General features: G+C 42.8%; 2 protein-coding genes across 2 annotated transcripts in view; one reads left to right on the top strand and one right to left on the bottom strand.

The window, feature by feature from the left end:
* Positions 1-22,377, top strand: part of LOC128877211 (uncharacterized) — a 45,155-nt gene that overhangs the window by 21,648 nt on the left and 1,130 nt on the right. The window contains exons 2-22 of the mRNA XM_054124329.1: positions 4,345-4,766; positions 7,574-7,987; positions 10,288-10,691; positions 11,180-11,782; positions 12,121-12,478; positions 12,558-13,372; positions 13,449-13,618; positions 13,747-13,982; positions 18,331-18,548; positions 18,640-18,739; positions 18,865-18,993; positions 19,098-19,264; positions 19,327-19,480; positions 19,570-19,975; positions 20,062-20,338; positions 20,400-20,581; positions 20,771-21,218; positions 21,292-21,484; positions 21,549-21,694; positions 21,761-21,884; positions 21,953-22,315. Of these exons, the coding sequence (XP_053980304.1) occupies positions 4,617-4,766; positions 7,574-7,987; positions 10,288-10,691; positions 11,180-11,782; positions 12,121-12,478; positions 12,558-13,372; positions 13,449-13,618; positions 13,747-13,982; positions 18,331-18,548; positions 18,640-18,739; positions 18,865-18,993; positions 19,098-19,264; positions 19,327-19,480; positions 19,570-19,975; positions 20,062-20,338; positions 20,400-20,581; positions 20,771-21,218; positions 21,292-21,484; positions 21,549-21,694; positions 21,761-21,884; positions 21,953-22,315 (6,057 nt within the window). The 5' untranslated portion in view covers positions 4,345-4,616. The remainder of the gene's footprint in view (positions 1-4,344; positions 4,767-7,573; positions 7,988-10,287; positions 10,692-11,179; positions 11,783-12,120; positions 12,479-12,557; positions 13,373-13,448; positions 13,619-13,746; positions 13,983-18,330; positions 18,549-18,639; positions 18,740-18,864; positions 18,994-19,097; positions 19,265-19,326; positions 19,481-19,569; positions 19,976-20,061; positions 20,339-20,399; positions 20,582-20,770; positions 21,219-21,291; positions 21,485-21,548; positions 21,695-21,760; positions 21,885-21,952; positions 22,316-22,377) is intronic.
* On the bottom strand, positions 15,639-18,079 carry LOC128876943 (CXXC motif containing zinc binding protein). The gene has a single exon (XM_054123790.1). It carries the CDS (start codon positions 17,901-17,903, stop codon positions 17,418-17,420), a length of 486 nt encoding a protein of 161 aa, XP_053979765.1. The 5' UTR covers positions 17,904-18,079; the 3' UTR covers positions 15,639-17,417.

Consider the following 22,377-nt stretch of genomic DNA (forward strand, 5'->3'; position numbering starts at 1 on the left):
GATGGAGAAAGATAGTATACCAAAATAGACAATACCTTAGAGAGTAACTATATTTCGTTATATTTATTTGTGCGTCAAAATTCGAATTAATTTTTTGGTTAGCCTAATATATTCCCCTAAAAGATTTAGAAAAATAGTACAACGAAGTAGACAATACCTTCTAGAGTAAATATACGATGGATTCGTATTTCATTGAATTTATTTGCGCGTTAAAATCCGAACGAACTTTTTGCCCAACCGAGTAATAACATCTTGCGAAGTAATCGTGATATCAATCAACGATTACTGCGAAACACCAGGTTTATCCTCAACAAAAATCGCCGATGCTCCACTTATCTTTCTATTTATCTCGCACAACTCGAAACAGGACCCCGGGACGTTCTCCTTCTTTCGAGTGACCGTTTCGTTCGTCTTCCGAGGCGAAACGATGCCCGAAAACTCTCTGGCAGTTATCTCCGGCTGTTATCTAGTCGCGCCAGGGGCGAATCGTCGCGGGGATCTGGGTCGAGTCCCTCGAAATTCCGTTCGAGTGGAGAAACGGTAAGCGGTCGTGTCGCTTTTTCACCTCGTGTGTTTCCCACTGTTAAACCCGGAAGCGGCGTTTCCTTAAAATATGAAACTCGTATATCCGTCTATTCGTTCGTCGGCCTCGGGGCTATGGACGCTTCAGCTGCGACTTAGCATCTCGAGGGGAACGTTTCGCGCGGCCAACGAGATCTCTTCGAGCCGAGAGGCCGAGCAATGTTTTCGCGAACGCGTTTTAGGGCGATACCCACCGGCAGGTTTTTGCGAAACTACGATTACTAACGCTACATTGCAAACGGAGCTATGTCAACACATTGTTGACCGGCAATTTAACGCAGAAACGACTTTGTATCACCGGCTATTATTTCGTAATTGAAATAAAACAATCTAATGTGAATTGTGAAATTGAAAAGCACCTAATAAGGTGAATATTAGTACCGGTATTATACCGGTATCATACCGAAATACGTCTATATCGTTGTTCGTAGCATTCGGTTTCTTTTGGGATAATAGAATAACTACCTAAAAATACCGGTATTTTATTTTGTAATACCGATTCAAACTCTGATTGAAACAATTCAAATAAACTCGAATAAACTTTATTTATATTTTACTAACATAACGAATCGAAATGAAATATTTCACATACATTTTTCTTACGTAACTATAACATTTTTCTTGAGGATGGAGTAAGCTACGTAACCCCAGAATTTGGAGTTGGGCTTTGAAGAGCGGACGGAAATTATGTCGGTAGGAACAGGGTCGATTCCATCGCCGGACGTCCCGTGGGAGTTCGCGTCCCCGGAAATAAAGGTGCCAACCGGTGGCAACCTACTACCGTCGAGACTGGTTACGCTCGCAGCCACTCGTTCAGGGTGGCTTTGCCCTCCCGCTGCCCATGAATCGTTTTACCTTTGCTCGTTTTCGATTTAACGGCGACGGGAGATATACTATAGCTGACTTTATCGCGAGGAAAGATTGCAAACGTGTCGATGCTCTCCGTTGTAGTCCAACCTAGATACTTCGAATCTCAAGGGAGAAGAATTTCGAATCTCTGCAAATCTTTGAGTCGCAATGATTTACAGAGGTTTTTTAACAGAAACGGGTGACAGCGGTGTAGTATCGTGACTCATGTACTCAAAAACAAGGAGTCGAACGACAACACGAATCCTAGGGTGTGGGATTGGTCATTTAAGACAAGTTCTATTCTGCTATTAAATAATCAAATACTAAATTTACTGATTTAAAGTTTTAGTCTTATTTTCTAAAATGTCACGAGTAACTGAGATTTGTTCTCTACGAGGAGCTGCTCAAGACTAAGCGGTCGGTCGTACGACGTGTTGTACAACGCGTTGTAGAACGCGTCGTACAACGGATCGTATCGTCGCACAAGAACACGCCACAGACAATGGAATCCCATTAATACGGTCCAAGTGTATGGTGCACTACAGGAAGGGATCTCTCAGGCTCTCGAGTAAGACAAGTTCTATTCTGCTACTAAATAATAAAATACTAAATTTACTGATTTAAAGTTTTAGTTTTACTAGTCGAATAGTAGTCGGATAGTAGTCGCATTAGTAGTCGGATAACTCTCCTTTTCGACGGGCAATTATCGAGACCCTCGTGCAATTATCGAAGTTGCGCCATACACGCCACCCCCGAACACAATCTACTCGAACAAAGCGCAGAGGTGCTCGCGAAATTGCTCGAGAATGTAGTTTAACGTAAGTTAGGAACACGTTGCTATCTTATGGCTCATGTAGCGGCTCGACGAGGTCTTTTCGGCTGAGCTCCGTCGGCAGCGAAGGGGTTAAGCCTCGGAGCTCTACTCTCTAGAGGCACTCTGCTCGTTACGAGCCGCCCTCGAACGCCGCCACGCGTCGACGTACATTTTCACCGGTGACGGCTCGAATCGGTCTCGGGAGACCCGAGGGTCGGGCCGATTCCAGCCGATTCCTCATTGGCCCGCGCGGGACGAACCTATCGGAAAAATGGAGGCTAAATTTCTCGAGAAATCGTCGCCTCGAAAAATCACTGGAGGTGAAACCACAGGTTTCAAACCAGCTATCCCTGTGACGAGGGAAAGTGATTACCGGGAATCAGAGGATAGGGTGGACTATTTTCGAGCGCGTTCCTCCTCGGTATCAGTCAGCTTTCCAGGACGATTCTCGGCGACGCACAGTGCGGAATAAGTGGACAAAATTCAATATTAGTATATGAGGCAATGTGAAATGTAGAAATGTGAGGCAGATTTCTATCGTAGAAAATGTGCGTCAGCGTGGAAATTGTTATAAATAATCGTGTATCAATCATTTGTATCCATCGATCTTTATCTTTAAACAAACATACAGACAAAACGGCAAAAAATATTCCGAGTTCTCAACATATTTCGATAGATTATTTGTTATATTTTAAGAAACTTGCAAGTTTTTTTGGAAATACTTGCAACGTTCGGTTTCACATAATTTTTAATAAGGGACCGTACCGTTGGTGTAGGGTCGCAATTGGAAGTTAAAAATTCTGATTTAATTGATTTATGGATTTCTATAAAAATTATTTCTCACATCCTCGGCCAAAACGAAGCATAGTGTATTAAATAATATATGGGTGCAACTTCTATTATTTATGAGAAAAAAATTCCTAAAGAATTCGAAATATAGTCTATTAAAGCGACAATTTTACAATATTACATCATTTTTCTGTATGATAATCATAAACTCATACGTACCGTTGAATTCGGAATAAAAAAACGCTGTTACTGATCCAGAAATAAATCAAAATTTTCACAAATTTCGAGGGGGGGGGGGGTTGTAATTAAAAAAAAAATTGTTTTTGTTGTAAATTTGTTGGTATTGGTTTATAGGCCTCTAAAAACAGTGTAATGTTTGCTTGAATATTTTTTTTGAAATCTCTAATCGTTTCCTAGCAAAAGTAAAAGGGGCGGCTCGGATAAAAGGGTTAATTTCTCCCTCAAACGCAAAATTCGCACGTACCGAGGATGGTGTAATTCATAAGAAGGTCCCACAAACAAGTATACAAAGTTTCATCGAAATCGGGGTTTGTTAATTTTTTGTTAAATTTGTTAATTTTGTTGTGATTTTATTAATGTTTATGATTAATTTTAATTTTTTTTTTTTGTGAATAAATAGCAATTTATATTAGTAATGAAATTTTGATTTTTGTCCACAATTTTGCTATTTGTCCGCACTGTGCGACGCGTCATGGCCAAAGAAGCGGAAAAATTGCCTCCAAATATAGGCCAGCGTGAGTCACGCTGGGACGTAAAACGGTTAAGAGATGAATCGCGTTTTCGCTATGACGACCAACTATGAAATGTTACAAATTTAATTATCTGTTTACACAGAATTCAAGGCGAATCTACGCCTTATATTACAGTTATTGTTCGCACGTTCTGACACTTCATCCTTACTGACGATCTTTCAGTTTATCGTAGCCGTCGTAATGCATCAACATGTGCTCATCGAAGTCTCTATCTCGACCGTGGTACAGTAGCTTACAGGATTCTACGCCTTATAGATAGATATAGTTTTTATTCCAGCTTTTAAGCCACGAAATGGACTTGGATTACAATCCACTATACCATTTACATCCTCACTCGTGCCGCTATACTCGATATCTTACATACTAACTTACTTAACTAACTTAAAATTGATAACCCTATTCTGCGCCTTATATTCGTTATTTATTCAACCATCTCAGAACTCGAAATTTCGACCGCTCACGAAGTACCCGATCCGACGTTCGATATAATTCAGCGATGCCCTAATTAACCAACCGAACGTGTTCTCTTTGTTTCAGATCCGTTGCCTCGAGGCGACGAGGAATGGCGCGAAGCGAAGCGACGCGTTGGTTTCCCGCGCTAATGGACCGGAAGTCTATAACGTAGAAGAACTCGCGAGCCAAGACGCGTTCGCGAGGCGATAGAGCTGCGAAAAGCCCTGATATCTAAGTGTCGCGGATGATAGCTCGTCGACGAGGGGCGTGATCGAAGTAGCCGAAGGGGTTAAGTCGCAGTGGGCCGAGGAAGCAAAGGATCTCTAGGAGCTTCGATTGGCCGAATCGCGTGCAACATGTTCGGGACGAAATTGCGCACGTGGATGGAGGCGCATATCGTGCGATCGAAAAAGAAGAAGGAAAGGAAGAAGGGGGAGAAGGGGTTCGACTCGAACTGCAACTCGCCCAGGAATCACAGCGCCAACAGATCACCCACCCTGCATCAAGTGAGTACAGTTCCGTTCCTCAGGAGTTGACAATTCGTTTCGCTGCCACGTTACGGCGACACCTTAACCCTTTATTTCGTAGTTAGACCGCGGATCTACGCAAAATAAAATATTCGCGAACGTTCCTATAAAAATTGAACCTAAATAGGAATTTATTTTATTCTGCAAATGTTATAACACGAACTTTACTCTCGGTCTGTTTTATATTCTTGCATATTGTTTGCATTTTGTAGTTTCTTCCACGTTCAAATTTTCTATAAATGCGTCAAGATCCGCAGTCTAGTAATACTACTATGTATATGAGATTCTATCAAAACTTATAGGGATATTCTTTTTTTCAGAAGAAAAAAATCACCGTCCGTTGCTCTGTCAAGAGTTTCAAATTTATTATGACATACAGTGGGTGTAGAATGTATTTGTACATCGATCAATTTCCAAAAAAACTTTTCTCTTTTTCTTTTTTTCTAATCAATGATATTTGACATATTTTCGGAAGTCTCTAAGATAGATATAGGCCAAACAACATTTACTAGTTAATATAATCTGTGAAATTAACAAAAAGATGCGAAAAGTGGGTGAAAGTATAGAAACAATAACTATTTGTACGATTCTTACGACGAACCATTTACAGCAGAGTTTGTAACGTAAACACACTAGTTTAGTGCTCCGTGCGAATTAGAAAACATCAAATTTCCAGTAAAGTACTTTTAAACAGTTGTCCGAATACTTATTCCTTCAACATTTCTATCGGTTAATTGTTTTTTTCTTGTCAATTTCGCAACTTACATAAATAGCTATTTTTTGTTTTTGTAATCTATCTATTTTAGACATTTCCGAGAATATGTAGAATGTCATTGTTTATAAAAAAATAAGTTAATAAATTACAATTTGACACAGTTTTTTTTTTCTTTTTTTGGAAATTGATCGGTGTACGAATACTTTCTACACCCACTGTAGCTATTTACAAAATTTACATTATTTACACTTGTGGTGTTATTTACCTGACAAAAGAGAAACGACATTTAAGTTTCTTCCAACCGTCAATTTCCCTTTCACGAATCTTATACTTCTCACTTTTCTTACTCTGTCTCTTTTATTCTTCCTTGTCTTTCTAACCTGCTCTCTACGCGTGGTCACCTTCTCGAAATCTCATTCCTATTTCTCCCTACCACCAAATTTAAACGAAGAAATATATTTTCTTTACATGTATATGGAGACAAGAGAGATGTATATGGAGTACAAGAGAGAGAGAGGACCCGTTTTAGCATAACGGTTCGGGATCTTCCTCTCTTTCTAAATGTCTCTCTTTCAATAGCAAAATCAATTATTATCATTTATTTCAATTTCACCTTCCTATGTGCCGAGGTGTGATCAATTTGCCGCATGGCCCATATTATTCGGAGTACGGTTAGAAAGGGAGGGAAATATATTTCCGTACCGTGGATATGTCGCAGAGAGATGATAAAAATGGAGATTTAATCAAATCCCTAAGGTAGATGATCAATTCACAGAAGATGTTAAAGTAAGAACTTGCACAGCTTTGTGTTCGGTTTGTTACCACTCTCCTTTAAAACTAGACACCAACCTAACCCAATCAGACGAAATATTACACAACTCGATCCTAGATTTACCGCACATACGTTGGATCGGTATAATTACTTTACCTTCACGTGATCTTAGACGTACCTCGCGAGATGTTATCCCAGAATCTTGTATCTTTTAATCTAGTCTTATTTCGAATCTACCTTAGGGATTTGATCTAATCTCCATTTTTATCATTTCCCTGCGACAGATGTATTAGCTACGATTATGCACTGTGAGTGTCGAAAGAAAGGAGGCCCTTGCTTCCCTCCCCTTCAGTTTGTCGTTGCCGCGCCAACTTTAGACCAATATACGATACCGGTAGTTTATCGAACAATCTATTTTCGTGACTCCCCCCTATCCCTACCCTCTACCACGTTCCATAGATATGCAGAAGAAATCCAACGCGCGCAAGATTCGCCACCCTCGAAATTGCAGCGCAAGGGTAAAAGGCTCGTCGAACTAGAAAAATTCGAAAACGAGGCGTTTCCTCGATGTGTGCGCTCGTTACGTTTCCGGTAGCGTCCGACGGGGTTGCGTCGGCACTTTCTCGGAGACGCTTTCCGCCCTCCTCGATGCGGATATGGCTGACGAGGACGAAGGGAGTTTTCGAGAGTGAGAGGGAGAGAGAGAGGAGCAGGCTCGGAGCCCAGGAGAATTGGCTTCGTTGTCTTGCAGGAGCTGAAAGAGCCCGACCGCGTCTTCCTCCTCGAGTTTTCTTCGCTCGAGCTGGCTCGTTTTCCTCTACCAGGCCATCCGCGGCTATCCAATTAGGCGACACTGGCCCGACCTCTTCCACCTTTTATCTCTTCCCACTCCCGCGGCTACTTACCTTTCCGCCACGAGGCTCGAACTCCATCGAACCTACCTCGTCGAAACACCCTTCCCATCAAGATTCTCTAAAACGTACTACAGCAACTATTCAGATGTACCTACCAATTTGTACTCCACTCGTCGCGGAATTCTCTCAAGTACTCCAGTGTAGCCTCTAGTTAGCGCATAATTACAGAATACATAGCAGTTGGAGGTCGTTGAATGCTAAATGTATCCGACGAAATGTTCATGTTTCTCCAAGCAACTCGAGACTCCTCGTCCGCCAAAGTAAAGTTTTAACCGTCTTTAGCAATAAAAATCTACAATAGCTCTAGACTTCTCAATAATTCTAGATCGTACCTGTATAACTACGTACTTGAACGACGAGTGCTAATAATAACGACCGTCCGCAGGTACACCCCGCAGTCTCGCCGTCGAAGAACGTGGATGGAATTCGGTTGCACGGAGGAGGTAGCTACGGTGGGATCGCGTCTTCGACCGCGACGACGTCCGCCTCCTCTGGCACGTCCGCTGGCACAGGCAGCGTGAACCTTTCCTCGCCGGAGAGCGCCTACAGCACCGGATACTCGACCGACGGCACCTCCCCTGGGGCGAGCTTTCCGCCGGAATATTACATAAACATCAGAACCGGCACGCACTACTTCCAGAGCAACGGGAGACTAAAGAGGCCGACCGACGGTCCTGATCTCCCAGCTGCCTCCGCCCTGCTCGTGGGACATAGAAACCTCGAAGCCGCCGCTGCCCTCGCGAACATGACCAGGAACAACGAACAGCCGAGGGACGTCGGAACCTGTACTCCGAGGAAGGCACGTTCAAATTTAGTCGTAGACGAACGTTTTATACTTTTCATTTCGGTGGTTACTTGTCAGAAGACAAATTTTAGTTATAAATATTCGGGTGGAGTTATATCTTTAACGAAGCAACTTTAATAAAAAGGTAACTAAATACAGGGTGAGTCCGAAGAAACAGAACACCTAAATATCTCCGTTACATTTCGTTGTACAAAAAAACTCCTTAGGACAAAGTTACACTATTTGAAGGGCCATATGTAACGGTCTAAGGGAACAAATTTGCAAGGTCATCGATGTTTTTTTTAAATGGAATGATATATTTTCGTTAACGTAATGTTGTAGCTGACAAAATAACGAATTCATCCATGTACTACAATATCACCTACAAACGATCTTCAACTTCAGAAAAATGGAATAAATAAAATTTAACGTGTAAGATTCATTTGGTTTATTCCTGTTACGCAAAATGTTCAAAATATTTTGAATATTCGAATCAATATTAACTCGAGCTGCTATACATTCAAATGTATCGCAATACACAACATAATAACAGATTCGGTGTTGACAGGAAGACATTTATGATATACCTTTGTCTATGTGTTTGTACATATACGTGTTTACAACTGCTGATCAGTCTGAGGACGTTCTTGCTCCCTGATTTCTAATTCTAATGTTTCCTAAGATTTCCAATCTATCAGTTTATCGATGTACGTTTCACGATGCGTTACCCGAATGAAGATAAAATTGATATGATTTTCATTTACGGAGAAAGTTTTCCCTCAGAAATGAATTACACAGCAGTACGTTCTGTAACTTCACGGCTAAATAAATGTATAGCAGATAAAGGGAATATTTTTGAATATTTTGCGTAACAGGAATAAAGCAAATGAGTCTTACACGTTGAATTTTATTTATTCCATTTTTCTTGGTTGAAGGTCATTTGTAGGTGATATTGTAGTACATGGATGAATTCGTTTTTTTTGTCAGCTATAACATTATGCTAACTAAGACCTAAAAAAAAGACCTTGAAAATTGTTTCCCTTACACCGTTACATGTGGCCCTTCAAATAGTGTAACTTTGTCCTAAGAAGTTTTTTTGTACAACAAAATGTAACGGAGATATTTAGGTGTTCTGTTTCTTCGGACTCACCCTGTATATATTTAAGGAAAATAAGTTTGTAATACACGTAATGTTCCAGGATTTCGTCTTGCCTGTCGAACTGCCGAAAAATATCAGGCAGAGTACTTAACAGATGGAGGACTGTGCCTTCGAGGTCCGAGGTTTTACTCCCGGTCACTTTATTGCTGCTTCAATAAAGCACCTGATATTTTTGGGAATTCGAGTTTTCAGGAAGTAACGGTTGTTTACTTCACCATGTTCAACCACATGTTGACCACATTCTTAAAGTATTAAGTCTCTTGCTTTGTTGTCTAACGCATACTAAAATCTGTACCCTGTTCTTGATACTTACGGTTCTTTTACTATTGAAAAATTGCAAGGCGTACGTTAAAACAAGTTTATTTCTTTATCTATATAATTACAACGTTAAACGTGTTAAGACACATTCGGTCAACACTTTCGCTGCGGACGAAAATAAGTAGCCGTTCGCTGGGAGCTGCAATTATGATATTTGTTTTAATGAAAATTTCTTACAAATGTGATCATTAATCTAATATGATTATTTTGAAAAACATATATTTGTGGTAACTTATTTTATATACAGGGTGTCTCAAAACTTCGGGAGCAGCCGGAAATGGGGGGTAGCTGAGACGATTCTGAACAACAATTTCCTTTGCAAAAATGTCGGATGGGGCTTCGTTAAGGAGATATTAAGCGAAAACCCCGACCAATCAGAGCGCGCGTAGACCGTTGGAGCGGCCGCGGTAGCGAAGGCTACGCGCTAGGTCGATGCTTCGATGCACGTCGAGTCACTTGTTCGCGTGCAAGCGCGGCCACCAGCGCGTAGCCTACGCTACCGCGGCCGCTCCAACGGTCTACGCGCGGTCTGATTGGTCGGGGTTTTCGCTTAATATCTCCTTAACGAAGCACCATCCGACATTTTTGCAAAGGAAATTGTTGTTCAGAATCGTCTCAGCTACCCCCCATTTCCGGCTCCTCCCCGAGTTTTGGGACACCCTGTATAATATGATCGCCGAACAAAAAAGATGAAAACTGATAAATAATAAAAACAACCATATATTTTCAGTTGGACGGACACGTGCGTCATCCGCAGCGAAAGTATTAACAGACTTAAATCTTGTCAAACAAACTGAACTTGAATTTAACCCTATTAAACCAGTTCTCCGTTAAACAGATCAGTGAACGCCTGCGAGGTCAGGAGTTCCCTCAGCGAGCGCACTGTCAAGCGCAGACACAGGAGGACAGATACCACCGGCGAACGGAGTCGTTCTCCGCCGATTCGTCGCGGACTAACCTGGTCGTGCCCTCGTCGATACCTCCCCCGTTGGTGTCGCCCCCGGTGCAGTCGCCCAGAGAACGTTCGCGCATCAGGACCAATCCGTGGCTGTCCGCTAACTCGTCCGGGTCTAGTACGGCAGGCGTCAAGTCGAGACTCAACTTGGACGAGACCAGCAGCAGCTCGGGTCTCAAGCTAACGGAATCCTCCGGCAGCGCTAGCGATGTCAACGTGAACTACACGCGAGAGGCACGTGCCAAAAGGGAATGCAAACAAGAAAGCCTCAGCGCGGGAAGAAGCCCGTCAGTACCATTTTCACGATTAGAAATTGCCATTGGTTGGTTAAAAGAAGAAGATCCAATTTTTTTCCCAAGAAGATTTAAATGTTTTTGTCTCGAAGGTAACGATCGGTAACGTAGCACGCTCTGTCGATAAGTACATACAAGTAGTTGCCGATATACCGTATTGTATCAACGACAGAGTGCCCTATCTTATCACCTAGATCGTTACATTAGGATGATAATTAATGTCTGCTCTAGAATATGCAATTTTGCGAACATTCGTGTGACTACATCGACGTTTTCTCGAGCTCGTCATTTTCAAAGGCTTCCATCAAATGCCATTGCGTCTCATTAACCTACGCACCTTAATTTTAAATGAAACCACGTTATATCCCATGTCTCTGTCCCCTTAATAAATTTTGTTATGGTTACTCTTACGGTAAGCGAATCCTTTGAAACGTTTAAAATAAAGACGTGTATGGCTCCTCTAACGAAGTTACTTCGCACAGAGTGAACCAGAATTGGAGAATTGCCTCAGGCTTGGAGATTCGACCCAAGATGGCCTTGTCCGTGCATCGGCGTAGCAGCAGCAGCAGTAGCAGCAGCAGTAGCAGCAGCAGTCGCAGTCGCAGCAGCAGCGACAGCAGAAGCAGCGGAGGAAGCGGTTGCAGCAACGGCAACGACAACGGTAACGGGAACTGCAACGGGTCTTCCGGGTCGTCCGTGACACGAAGCGTCAGATCATCCGAGGACGACATCACTCTGAACGAGATGATGGGCAAGTTCGACGAGAGTTACGTGTACGAGAAGGAAACGGACATTCTGTCCGACAGCGACCCGACCGACTGCGAGGATTACATAGACTCTTTGTCCGACGTGGACGCAGGTCGGGACGTAGGCGACGAGAACGATCCGTTGGAGAACGACGAGTTCGATTACATCGACAACGGCTCGTTTCTGGGCCTGGACAACCTGGATTGTCCAGAACGGTTCCCGAACACCGGCCACTGCACCTACTTCGCGTTCACCGGTGAATTGGCGCGACGTAGTAGCAAGCTGAGGGAGTCGTTGGTGAAGCGCAGGATCAAGGACGACGCGACGATCCTTCAGAGGTACACTCGACGAAGATTCCCTGATGTCTATTCATTTGTTTCATTTGCGAACGGTATTAGGCCCCTATAGTACAAATTAAACGATACCGAACTCGAGAAAAAGTCCACACTTTGACTAATACTGTTTGCTAGATTGCAGATTCTGTTAACGGGGTCGCTATGAGCTAGCTTGATTCTGTACAATGTTGATCCGAATAAAAGAGCAGATCCGACTTCTGTTGGCGGTGCATTTGTAGGAAAAGAGTTCATACGAACACTTGTAAAACGTTGTTTAGAAAATGTCCCAGGTTTGCAAAGGATCCATGACTGTTTCGACCCGCATTCGTATCTGTTCGCAGAACGGCCAGCGTGAAGAACGCCAACGCTAAGAGGCAGAGCAGCCGACACAAGAAGCCGGACGAGAAGCAGCAAAGCGAGAAACGGAAGAAGAAGATCTCTCAACGTTGCAAATCGACGTTGGAGAGGTGCGATGACGAAACGGCGAATCTGAATCGCGTACTGGTAGAAAGAATGCTGCTGAAGAATTCTGGCTTCAATCAGGGTAGCAGAAGCGTAGGTGGCACTCCCATATGTCTGCGTCGAAGAAAACACGACGTCAACAAGAATCTGTCGCCGATGAGGCTGATGGACGACAGGCCAGCCGTTCCATCGACCACCATCGTCGACAGCGAGATAGTCAAGAGACGATCCAATTCGGTGAGCAACCGTAAACGAATTTATTATAGAACATTTTTATATTTATGCTGTAACATTTCTTTCGTCCTTCACCTTAAAGGTAAGCTACGTGAACGGCAACATCGTTAGGCGGCGGATAACAGGCAACGCCTACATGACCACGTTCGCGTCAGAGATCGCTTTGATCGAGGCGGACAAAGAAGCGGACAAAAAGTACCGCGAACTCATACTCGAGGCGGAGAACATCTTGGTGAACATGCAGAAGAGTCAAAACAGTATACCGATCGTGCCATCGCCGTCGCGCAAATTCCATAACGGCCTGGCAAACAAACGAGTCGAGCTCATCAAGAACACCGAGCTGAACATCGAACTAGCCCTCTCCAAAAGCAGAAACTCTCAACCGGAGTTACAGAGCGGCAGCATCAGAGACCTAGACCACACCAGTCCTAAGAGACAGTTCATGCAACCTTGTTCTCCGATCCGTCGATTTATAGAGAGGGAAAACTGTTGCAGGCAAGAACCACCGATCAAATACTCGACCGTCGTGTCTCCCGTTGCGGCTAGAAGGACACCACCCGTTCAGCATTCCCCGTGTAGAAGTATGATACGGTCTCCTCGTTTGATAACTGGCGAGCAGGAGATCAACGACTACTGCAACGGGTCTCGAGCCGTGCCCCTAAATTGTAACGGCATCCCTCGACCCTTTATAGACCCGGAGGACCTTATACCGCAGTCTCCAACTTCTTTTCAGACTAGACCACACGTCATTTTACCGTCTAGGGATACATTCGTTGGGAGCAAGAAAGACGTTCGATTGTCTAGATCGGCGACGAAGGAGGAGGGCGTAACGTCCAGTTCGTCCGACTCCGAGGAAAGATGCGACGTTAGAAGAAGGGCTCCATTGATGACTTTTAGGTTAGCGTACGAAGGAAAAAGATACCACCGCGTCCCTACGATTTCGCGACAAATTTATACGTTTCTATTTCCGCAGGTCTGTCGACATGGGCCCCATAAAAGAGAGTTCATCCTACTGCCCGCAAAGCGAGCCAGTGAAAAGGAAAGTGTACGCGGGGAGCGCAACCTACGGTAGAATACAGAAAACGTTAGGGGAGACCGGTACCTTGAGAAACTCTGACGGAGATACCGCTACCGATGACACTGGTAAGATCCGCGACTGGTGCCGCGAGGACCTGTAGGAATTGTCCTTGAGCCATGTTCACGATGCGAAACATGAAGGCGAAAATTGTCAGGTATGTTATAAAGTACTAACCATTGTTTTGCAAACGCAGACGACTCGAGGAGATCTCTGAAGGAGAAAGTGGCTCAGCTTCGTCGAGAACGATTGGCCGCCGAAGCGAATGCGAACGCGAACGTTCAGGATTCGCAGATGTTTCAACATCAGTTGTCACAGTTGCGGAGGCAGAGGCTGATGCAGACTATAGAGGGCTTGAAACGAAGCCTCGAGGATCAGTCGGCGACTTTGAAACAGACCTGCTTGGAACCGGTATTAAATGACCAGTTGCCATGAAATGAGGAGGCGAAGAAGTGGAGTCGTTCAGGGTCGACCATTACGGTCGAGTCCACGGGAACGACGTAGCGATGACACGTTTTCCTTCTTTATACGCGCTATATTAAGGTGGCATAGAACATATTGTGCCTTTCGAATCCCTAACTTGTTAAATGATAACCGTAACAACGCATCATATTTCAAACGTGACGAAAATGCGCAATATTTTCTGGGTCGCCCCAATATCGCGCAACGATCTCGAACTCCGAGACATTGGAGTTAACGTTGTACATCGTAGCCGAATTTCTACCTAAGCCCAGATTAAAGGGTATCCATATATTTTTCTGCCTGTCTACACGGTAACAGAATCAAAATTAAGAATGTTACATATTTTCTGGGCATTGTTCTCGTGTTCTTCGTTCGACGCGCAGAAATAATAATGTGTTACGAAAATCATGTTGCTCGCTCGTGCTCGCGTCCTCGACGCGTTCGATGTTGACGCTGCTTCATAAAAATGCGTTCAAGGATGAAGAGGCGGGGTGTGGGCGCGAGAATGCTAAAGAACGATAATCCTTTCGATTTGGTCTTGCCATGCTTGATCGTGATTCCAAGACGCATGGACACCACGCTAGGATCGAGTATAGGTCGACGAATTTAGAGAAGATCCCCGAGAGAGTGGTCTGAGCGTAGCAAGGATGAGAATAATAAGAGTATCATCGTGTTTACTAAACGTTCGTCGATAGTTACGGAATAGGGGCTAGTCAAATTTTTCTACATTCGAATATTCGTATTATTATTCTAACTCTAATTTTATTTATTTGCTCGATAACAAATTTTCTCGTTGCAGGAATTTTTTCCAAGTTTGTCGAGCTATGTATACATTTCCGTCGCGATTCATTCTTTCGTTCACTATAGAGCAAGCAACTCCTCTGCGAAGTTTCAAACCTATTCAAGTCGAGAGATGTAATGGGCCTATTCGTAGGTATTTCTCGTTAAACTCGTTTTAAAAAGTGCGTAAACAAATACACCAGACGACAAAGTTTATGGAACCGTTACGAATTTGCACGAACCTATTACTAGCGGAATACGAAGAACGTAGAGAATACTAAGAGTATACTAATAGTGCGATTAGCAAGCGTACATTACTACACAAAATTTGTCCTTATCGTCGCCGATACGTTGGCGAGTAATGTTGACGAACGTTTTTGCGGGTGCATCCGTGAAACGTATAGTTTGGAGAATGTTAATTTGTCAGCAAGTGAATACGGCCCAACTGCTAACTCATAAATTTCTTCCATCGCACAGTAATTGCTACACCGATATTTTTCTTCCGTAGAGGCGATCGTTCGCGGTCCGAAACGGAACGTAGTATTCGTGGCGGCGACAAAGTTTTACTCGGAATCGCCGACAGTTTCCGTTGACAAGACCTCTATCGCAGGATACGATCGCTCCCGTATGTAATTTGCGTTCTTCGTCGTTGCGAGCTTGCTGCATTGTTTGCATCAAGAATACACGCCGCGCGACGACTGGCACAACACACACTCACACATATTACTCGTAATGTTCCTATTTCTACGTAATTCATACTTCCGAATGTGAAGAATTAAAGTGACGAACTAGAAGGCGAAGTTGTCGTCGGTTCTGCCGGCGGAACGATCATCTCCCGTTAGTATACCAAAGATGACATATAGTCTAGTACGGTAGTGTAGAACCATTTAGTTGATCTAAGACGCTAAATACGCATTCGTAATATTAGTGAACTATCGTTAGAGTTACTTTCTGAGTTTCGTAGAAAAACAATAATATGTACCGTTGAGTCGAATAATTTACCAATCTCGCATGCTCGTTCAGAGTCGATTCTAGCTAGGACTGGGACATGTTCTATACAACATTTCTAATACGTTTAAATTTGTTAGCCGTAAGTAGTTACTCTTTAGCAGTCACTACTTTGCCAGCTATAGAAAAGAGAGAAGCTACTTTTTCTTTAACGTTCAGAGTTTATCCGTATTATTTGGATGCTTGTAAAGTTTAACTTGAATCGATGACAGGACACCCTTCGACTCTGACGACGTAGACGAAGTACTTTCAGTCGCAGTGATATTTTTGCGAGAATAGACTGATAGCGTTATCGACTATTATTATCGTTAGACTCGTGTGTCCGGTGATGATTTCTTTTACATGTGATTTATACGTTAAAACGTTCCCCGGGAACGACGAATCGTAATGCGCACACGATATTTATTTGTGTTAGATGTTTAGAGGCCAATAGTAACGGAAATATTAGAAAACAATAGTGGTAGTGGATATTAGTAACGCTAGATTAGCCGATTATCGACTTAAAACAGTTTCGTAAAATCGTTTCTCTGAATCGTCCCCCATTTTGTGATTTATTTCCACGTTTCGTTGGAACTTGTGATTGCAACTTCTTCAGCCAGTTTAGAGTTATATTGCCACAAAACGCGCGCGCGCGTGGGCGAAACGTCTTCCGTTTCACGGGTGGCGCGGCTCAGGTGAATTTATTCAGAACTTTTATACTCGATACGTGTACATACTTAGTTTTTAATCGAAGAAAGATCTAATTTTTATTATCGTAAGCAAACGAGACGATGATTATTGCGGTTTTAATTATTTTAGCCAATTAAAGTATATCGAGACATTCCGAAGGTGTTTGACGAAAGGACAAGGTTGTGTAGTCAGACTATAAAACGCCTTGTCCCGAGTCTTGGATGACTCGTGAATGGTTAACGAATTAAAAATTTCAACTTTTCTTCCCTGCCGTGGAGCAATGTGCTAGTCATCTGGTTAATTGTGCAGGGTACGATCGGCAATTTGAAATGGATTTAGAAGTAACGCGAAATTATTGTTGCAAATTTTCCGTGTACTAAACCATTTACGAAAGTAAATGGACTTTTTTTATATGATTATGAATAAATTATATTACGTCGTTGGAAGCGTGCGTTTATTCGTTCACTTATTACCTAGGGATTGTCCTTGTAGTCTGGTATGTTTATTTTCTTTGGATCTATGTAATACAAACTAAATTAAATTAACTTACAACATAGCGATTTTGTCACGAGCATCTTACATGCGTACGCGTGAATGGAAAACTGTCTCTGATATTTTCTTTTCATTTAAGAAACCACGATCCTGCAGACTAAACTACAAAATTATACATATCGAATAGGTGGGTGCACTTTCCGATGCTTATAAGCTCGTACGGCTAAATAGCAAGTATACAGAATGTGAATTAAAGTGTCTATAAAAATATATGCATAGAGTATCAACAAAGAAGAGAAATGAACTTTACGTAGTAAAAATACATCTCGAATCCATGTCCATATTTTAATACAATATCTCACGGCATGGACAAATAATATCATTATCTTATAAAATAACAGATAAACCATAACAACCTCGTAAGCAATGCATGTCTGTGATTCAGCGACAAACCATTTACTTAACTCTCTCAAACCTGTGCTCGATATCATAGATCCCTACAGGTTCTTTGATCTTATCGCAATAATCAGCCCATTCTCCTTCCGATAGATCCACCTCTGTGAATTCCTTTCCACCATTTGCAGCTTTGGCAATCCATCCCTCTCTTGGCGAGAAATCGATGGGTTCCAGACCTCGACAATCAAATACCACTATCGTTTGAAACTTCTCTTGATTGTCCGCGACGTAAGGCTTTAAAGAATCTTCCAAAATAGACATAGAATTCTCGCGAGAACAGAGCTTGCATTTGCTCATGAAGTGGGTTACCGCGTTTCCTCTCAGAGCTGGAGTGAACTCGCTCAGGGATGCATAATTCCATTTTTCGGATACCTCACCGCAACTGGAGCAGGTAAACTTTAGGTACCATCTAAACTGATGTCCAGAGGGTCTCAGCTCCTCTATGTTTTCCAGAGTGGCGTTCACTTTCAACGCTATTTTCACCATGACGTCAAAACTTTCCTTTCACCTTTATTCGACAACTATTCGTATTTTATGCTACTATGACTTTAATTATTTACAACTCGACTCGAGGTTATTGACTTTTCAAATCCTCCATTAATTCTTGGGGAACACAGCAGAATACAGTGCATCGAATCATGGTTGCCACCTTCGTTCAATGATTAGTGATAACGTAGGAGACATTTAAAAATGGAGAAGCAGACCAGTAAAAAACAGTAAAAAAGTAGTACAGAGACAACTTGAAACGATGCTATTTTGTACCTAAAGAGGCCTATAGAGGCTACAAATTTTCTCATTATCATATTTTCTACCTATTTATTAAAATCAACATCGTTTTCATTAACATTATTCAGGCTATGGCGGGAAAATGTTTCTTGTGTCGCTGCAATCGCATCACGCTGTGACGTGAACTGCAAGGTGGTCTTGCGTTACTCGTTACCCTCGTTACTCGGTAGATGTAACAATGTTTAGTAATTTAGCAAGGCTAGCGAGTATGAAACGAATAATTAGTATTTATTTACTCCATTTGTACATATTTGCGGTCCGTTGTAACGCGGAAGACATTTTAGGTTGCGGAGGATTTTTGAAAAGTCATGCCGACATCGACTTCGCGAAAGTTCAAATAAATTTGTGAGTACCTCGATGTCGAAATGTTTGCGACTCGTGTTTACATGGAAAAATAAAATCGTTTAATAATGACTTAAACCTTTGTTCAATTTAGGTATACGAAGGCTGGTAGCCTTAAGGATAACACGGAATGTGCTCCTAATAGCGGATACTACTTTCTTCCATTGTACGACAAAGGGGAATACGTGTTGAAGGTAATGTGGAATGACACAATGATAATTATATTATCGATGCGTTAATGAGCGCAAATATGAGCTGTTTAATTCCTCGAGCTGTGTATATATATTGTAGCTTTAACATATATATTCGAATGTATTAGGTGGATCCACCTAGAGGTTGGAGCTTCGAGCCCACGGAAGTTTTATTGAATGTGGATGGAGTGACCGATGCCTGTAGTCAAGGCCAAGACATCAACTTTACCTTCAAAGGTTTTGGTATCACAGGCAGGGTAAGTTACAGCAGCCTTATCCAAGTATATACATCATAGAAATATTCATTTAACAAAACAATAATATCAATTACATATATCACAAGAGACTAAATCCATTTTAGGTTATCAGTTTAGGGTCAGATTCTGGCCCCAAAGGAGTTACAGTTACGCTATACAATGAAGGCAATGAAAAAGTTCCTGTTGGAACAACAGTCACAGCAGAAGGTGGCACATTTTACTTTACACCCATACAGCCTGGTCGATACATACTCGTCGCTTCACATCCCTCGTGAGTCTTACAATATGCACGACTTAATTACAGCAGCATATACATTCTTTCATCATTTTCAGATGGATGATGGAGAAGGATACCGTCAAAGTAACAGTAAGAGAAGGCAATACAGAACTTCCAGATGGTAGCTTGATAGTTTCTGGATACGACGCTAGCGGTCGCGTTACCAGCGAAGAAGAACCCGTTAACGGTGTAACCTTTGTTCTCTTTGGAGTAAGAATCTTCTCTTTTCTACTTTTTTATGTTCGTACAAATTCGAAACTGTAGAAAGATAATCTCACCGTAATCGCGTTCATTCGCAGAATGGCGTGGCTAAGAATTGCGCGACGACGCCCGTTAGCAAAGACCTTCAATCCAAGAAGGCTCTTTGTCAAGTTGTGTCTGACAAAAGCGGGAAATTCGTATTCCCAAGTTTATCAACCGGAGAATATAAGCTCGTGCCGTACTATGCCGGTGCCCAGACCAAATTCGTTGTTCAACCAGCAGAGCTGTCCTTCAAAGTAAACCATAACAGCGTCGTGTTACGTCAAGGATTCAAAGTAACTGGTTTTACAGTGAGCGGTGTAGTTCGTACCTCGATCGATGGGGAGCCTCTGCAGGGGGCAAAAATTCTACTGTCGCAAAAGGAAGTCGCGAAGACAGATGCCAAAGGGAAATATGTGTTGGATAACATGAAGGCTGGCCAGTATACTCTAAAAGCTGAAAGTGGTACGTAGATCGGAAGGAGTTCTCTATTTTTATATCAACTACAATCGAAAGTGCATTATTAATAATTCAATTTTTTTGCGACACAGATGACGTACTGTTCAACGAAAAAACAGTTAAGATCTCCCCTAGCTCCCCAGAACTTCCAGTGCTCGTGCCATCGGCGTACAAAGTTTGTGGAAAGGTAACCCTATCCGCGAAAGGAACGTTGCATTATCGTAAGGTTTTGGTACAGAATACGGCCGCTACGTTTAACAAAGAAATCGAAACGGACGCGAAGACTGGAGAATTTTGCATCTATCTTGCTCCCGACAGATATCAATTGACCGTAGTTGTGAGCGCGGAAGAAAGAGATAAGGGCTTACAGTAAGTCGATCATTATTTTATGCGCTCTATCTGGCCTCTGTCCTAATCAAACAGTTTTCAGATTTTTCCCGTTGCAACAAACTATCGATGTATCGTCTCGACCAGTGCGCGACGTCAACTTCTTGCAATTGAAGGCAACGTTAACGGGTACGGTCAAATGTTTGCCAGGTACCGATTGCAGTCAGGCATCCGTTACGCTGAAAGTGCTCGATGGAATCACGATAAAGACGATTCAGTCCAAGGGTAAGGTTTCAGCATTTTCTACGCGTACCGTATCTATATTTATCGACGTACTTTTCTAATTCCCGCGATAACAAAAACGCGTCTGAACGAGTGTAGTTTTCTAAAGCATTTTTGTTATCGCGGTAGTACCGCTGCCGATTCGCGCGATGCTATTCTTTTTTGTCTGTGAAGTAATTTTTCGTCACGCAGATGGTCAGTACCAGTTCACGGACGTGTTGCCTGGTCACTACGAAGTGCTGATCGACAACGACGTTTTCTGCTGGAAGAATCCTAGTTACAGAATCTCGATAACATCGGAACGCGCCGAGGTACCAGCTTTTGTACAAACTGGATTCTCCGTTACATTCATCTCTTCTCACGACACGGCGGTGGAGTACTTGGAAGCCAACAATCCAAAAAAGATCGTCTTGACTTTGACCAAAGGAAGTACGAAGCATTGCGTTACCAATCCTGGAGCGTACACCTTTACGCCGAAAAGTTGTCACGTGTACGATTGGTCGTCGCATACTTGGGATACTAACAGCCTTTCTCCCATTTTGTTGCATTCAACTGAACATAGTCATAAAGGGAACATTCAAAGTGCTTCCGCGTTGGATGGAGTCAAAGTGGTAATCGAAAATGGCGGTGAAGTGATCACGTAAGTGAACGAACATATAAACCACTTGTATTACTGCTATTGTATTACTGTTTAACAAATTATTTTTTAACAGTCTGGGCCCGTTGAAACCCGTCCAGCATGAAAATCTGTACAAGTACGACTTCGAGTTCAAAGCAAAGACTGATAATATTTATACGATAACGCCCTTGTCGGACATCCTTCTATTTAGTCCTCCGTCGTTGAAGGTATTGGGAGTCAACGATTGTCAAAATGACATCGCCACGTTTATCGGCGATTTGGGAAAGGTGAGCAAATGTTTGCCATTGATTCGTTGCAGCTTAACAATTTTATTTATTACGTATCGCGCAGATCATTGCTGGCAAGATCAGTCCGCCTTTGGAAGGAGTCACCGTGCAGATATTCGGAAGCGACAAGAATTCTCCCATACACACGTTGGTCACTCAGAAGGATGGAACTTACAATATCGGTCCTCTGGATGGGAAAGTGGACTACAGGTATGCAAAGAAAGACCTAAACTGTTTGCAGACTTGCGTATTTTTAATTTTTGTTTCTTTGTTAAGTGTCGCCGCGGAAAAAGAAGGCTTTGTCATCACAGGACCTGATGCCAACGGAGTCTTCTTAGCTCACAAGCTGGCTGAAATTATCGTGCAGGTCTCCGATCAGGCCGACAATATCTCGCTGCAGGTGCGTTATCGAAATGAAACTGAAGTATAAGTTAGATCACCTACAGGCTCCTTTTATTTGTTCCATAGGGCGTTCTTCTTTCCCTGTCCGGTGGACAAAGTTACCGAAGGAACAGCATAACAGGCGAGGATGGCAGGTTGATCTTCAATTCGCTGTCCCCCGGGGAATATTATCTGCGACCAATGATGAAGGAGTACCGTTTCGATCCTCCGTCGAAAATGATCAAAGTCGTAGAAGGCGCGACCGTTACGGTGAATCTATTCGGAAAGAGGGTCGCGTTCAGCGCGTATGGTTCGGTGACGTCTTTGAATGGAAAACCCGAGGCTGGGTTGCTGGTTGAAGTCCAAGGCCAAGACGACTGTAGCAATCTACAGGAAGAAGCGACCACCGAGGAGAACGGGAATTTTCGAATCAGGGGCCTTCAGCCAACGGTATGCAATGTCTAATTCCTTCCTCTATCGTTTACCTTTTCCCTCGTACATGTTAAAATCAT

This window comes from Hylaeus volcanicus, chromosome 5, assembly GCF_026283585.1.
Source record: "Hylaeus volcanicus isolate JK05 chromosome 5, UHH_iyHylVolc1.0_haploid, whole genome shotgun sequence".
Taxonomy (NCBI): domain Eukaryota; kingdom Metazoa; phylum Arthropoda; class Insecta; order Hymenoptera; family Colletidae; genus Hylaeus; species Hylaeus volcanicus.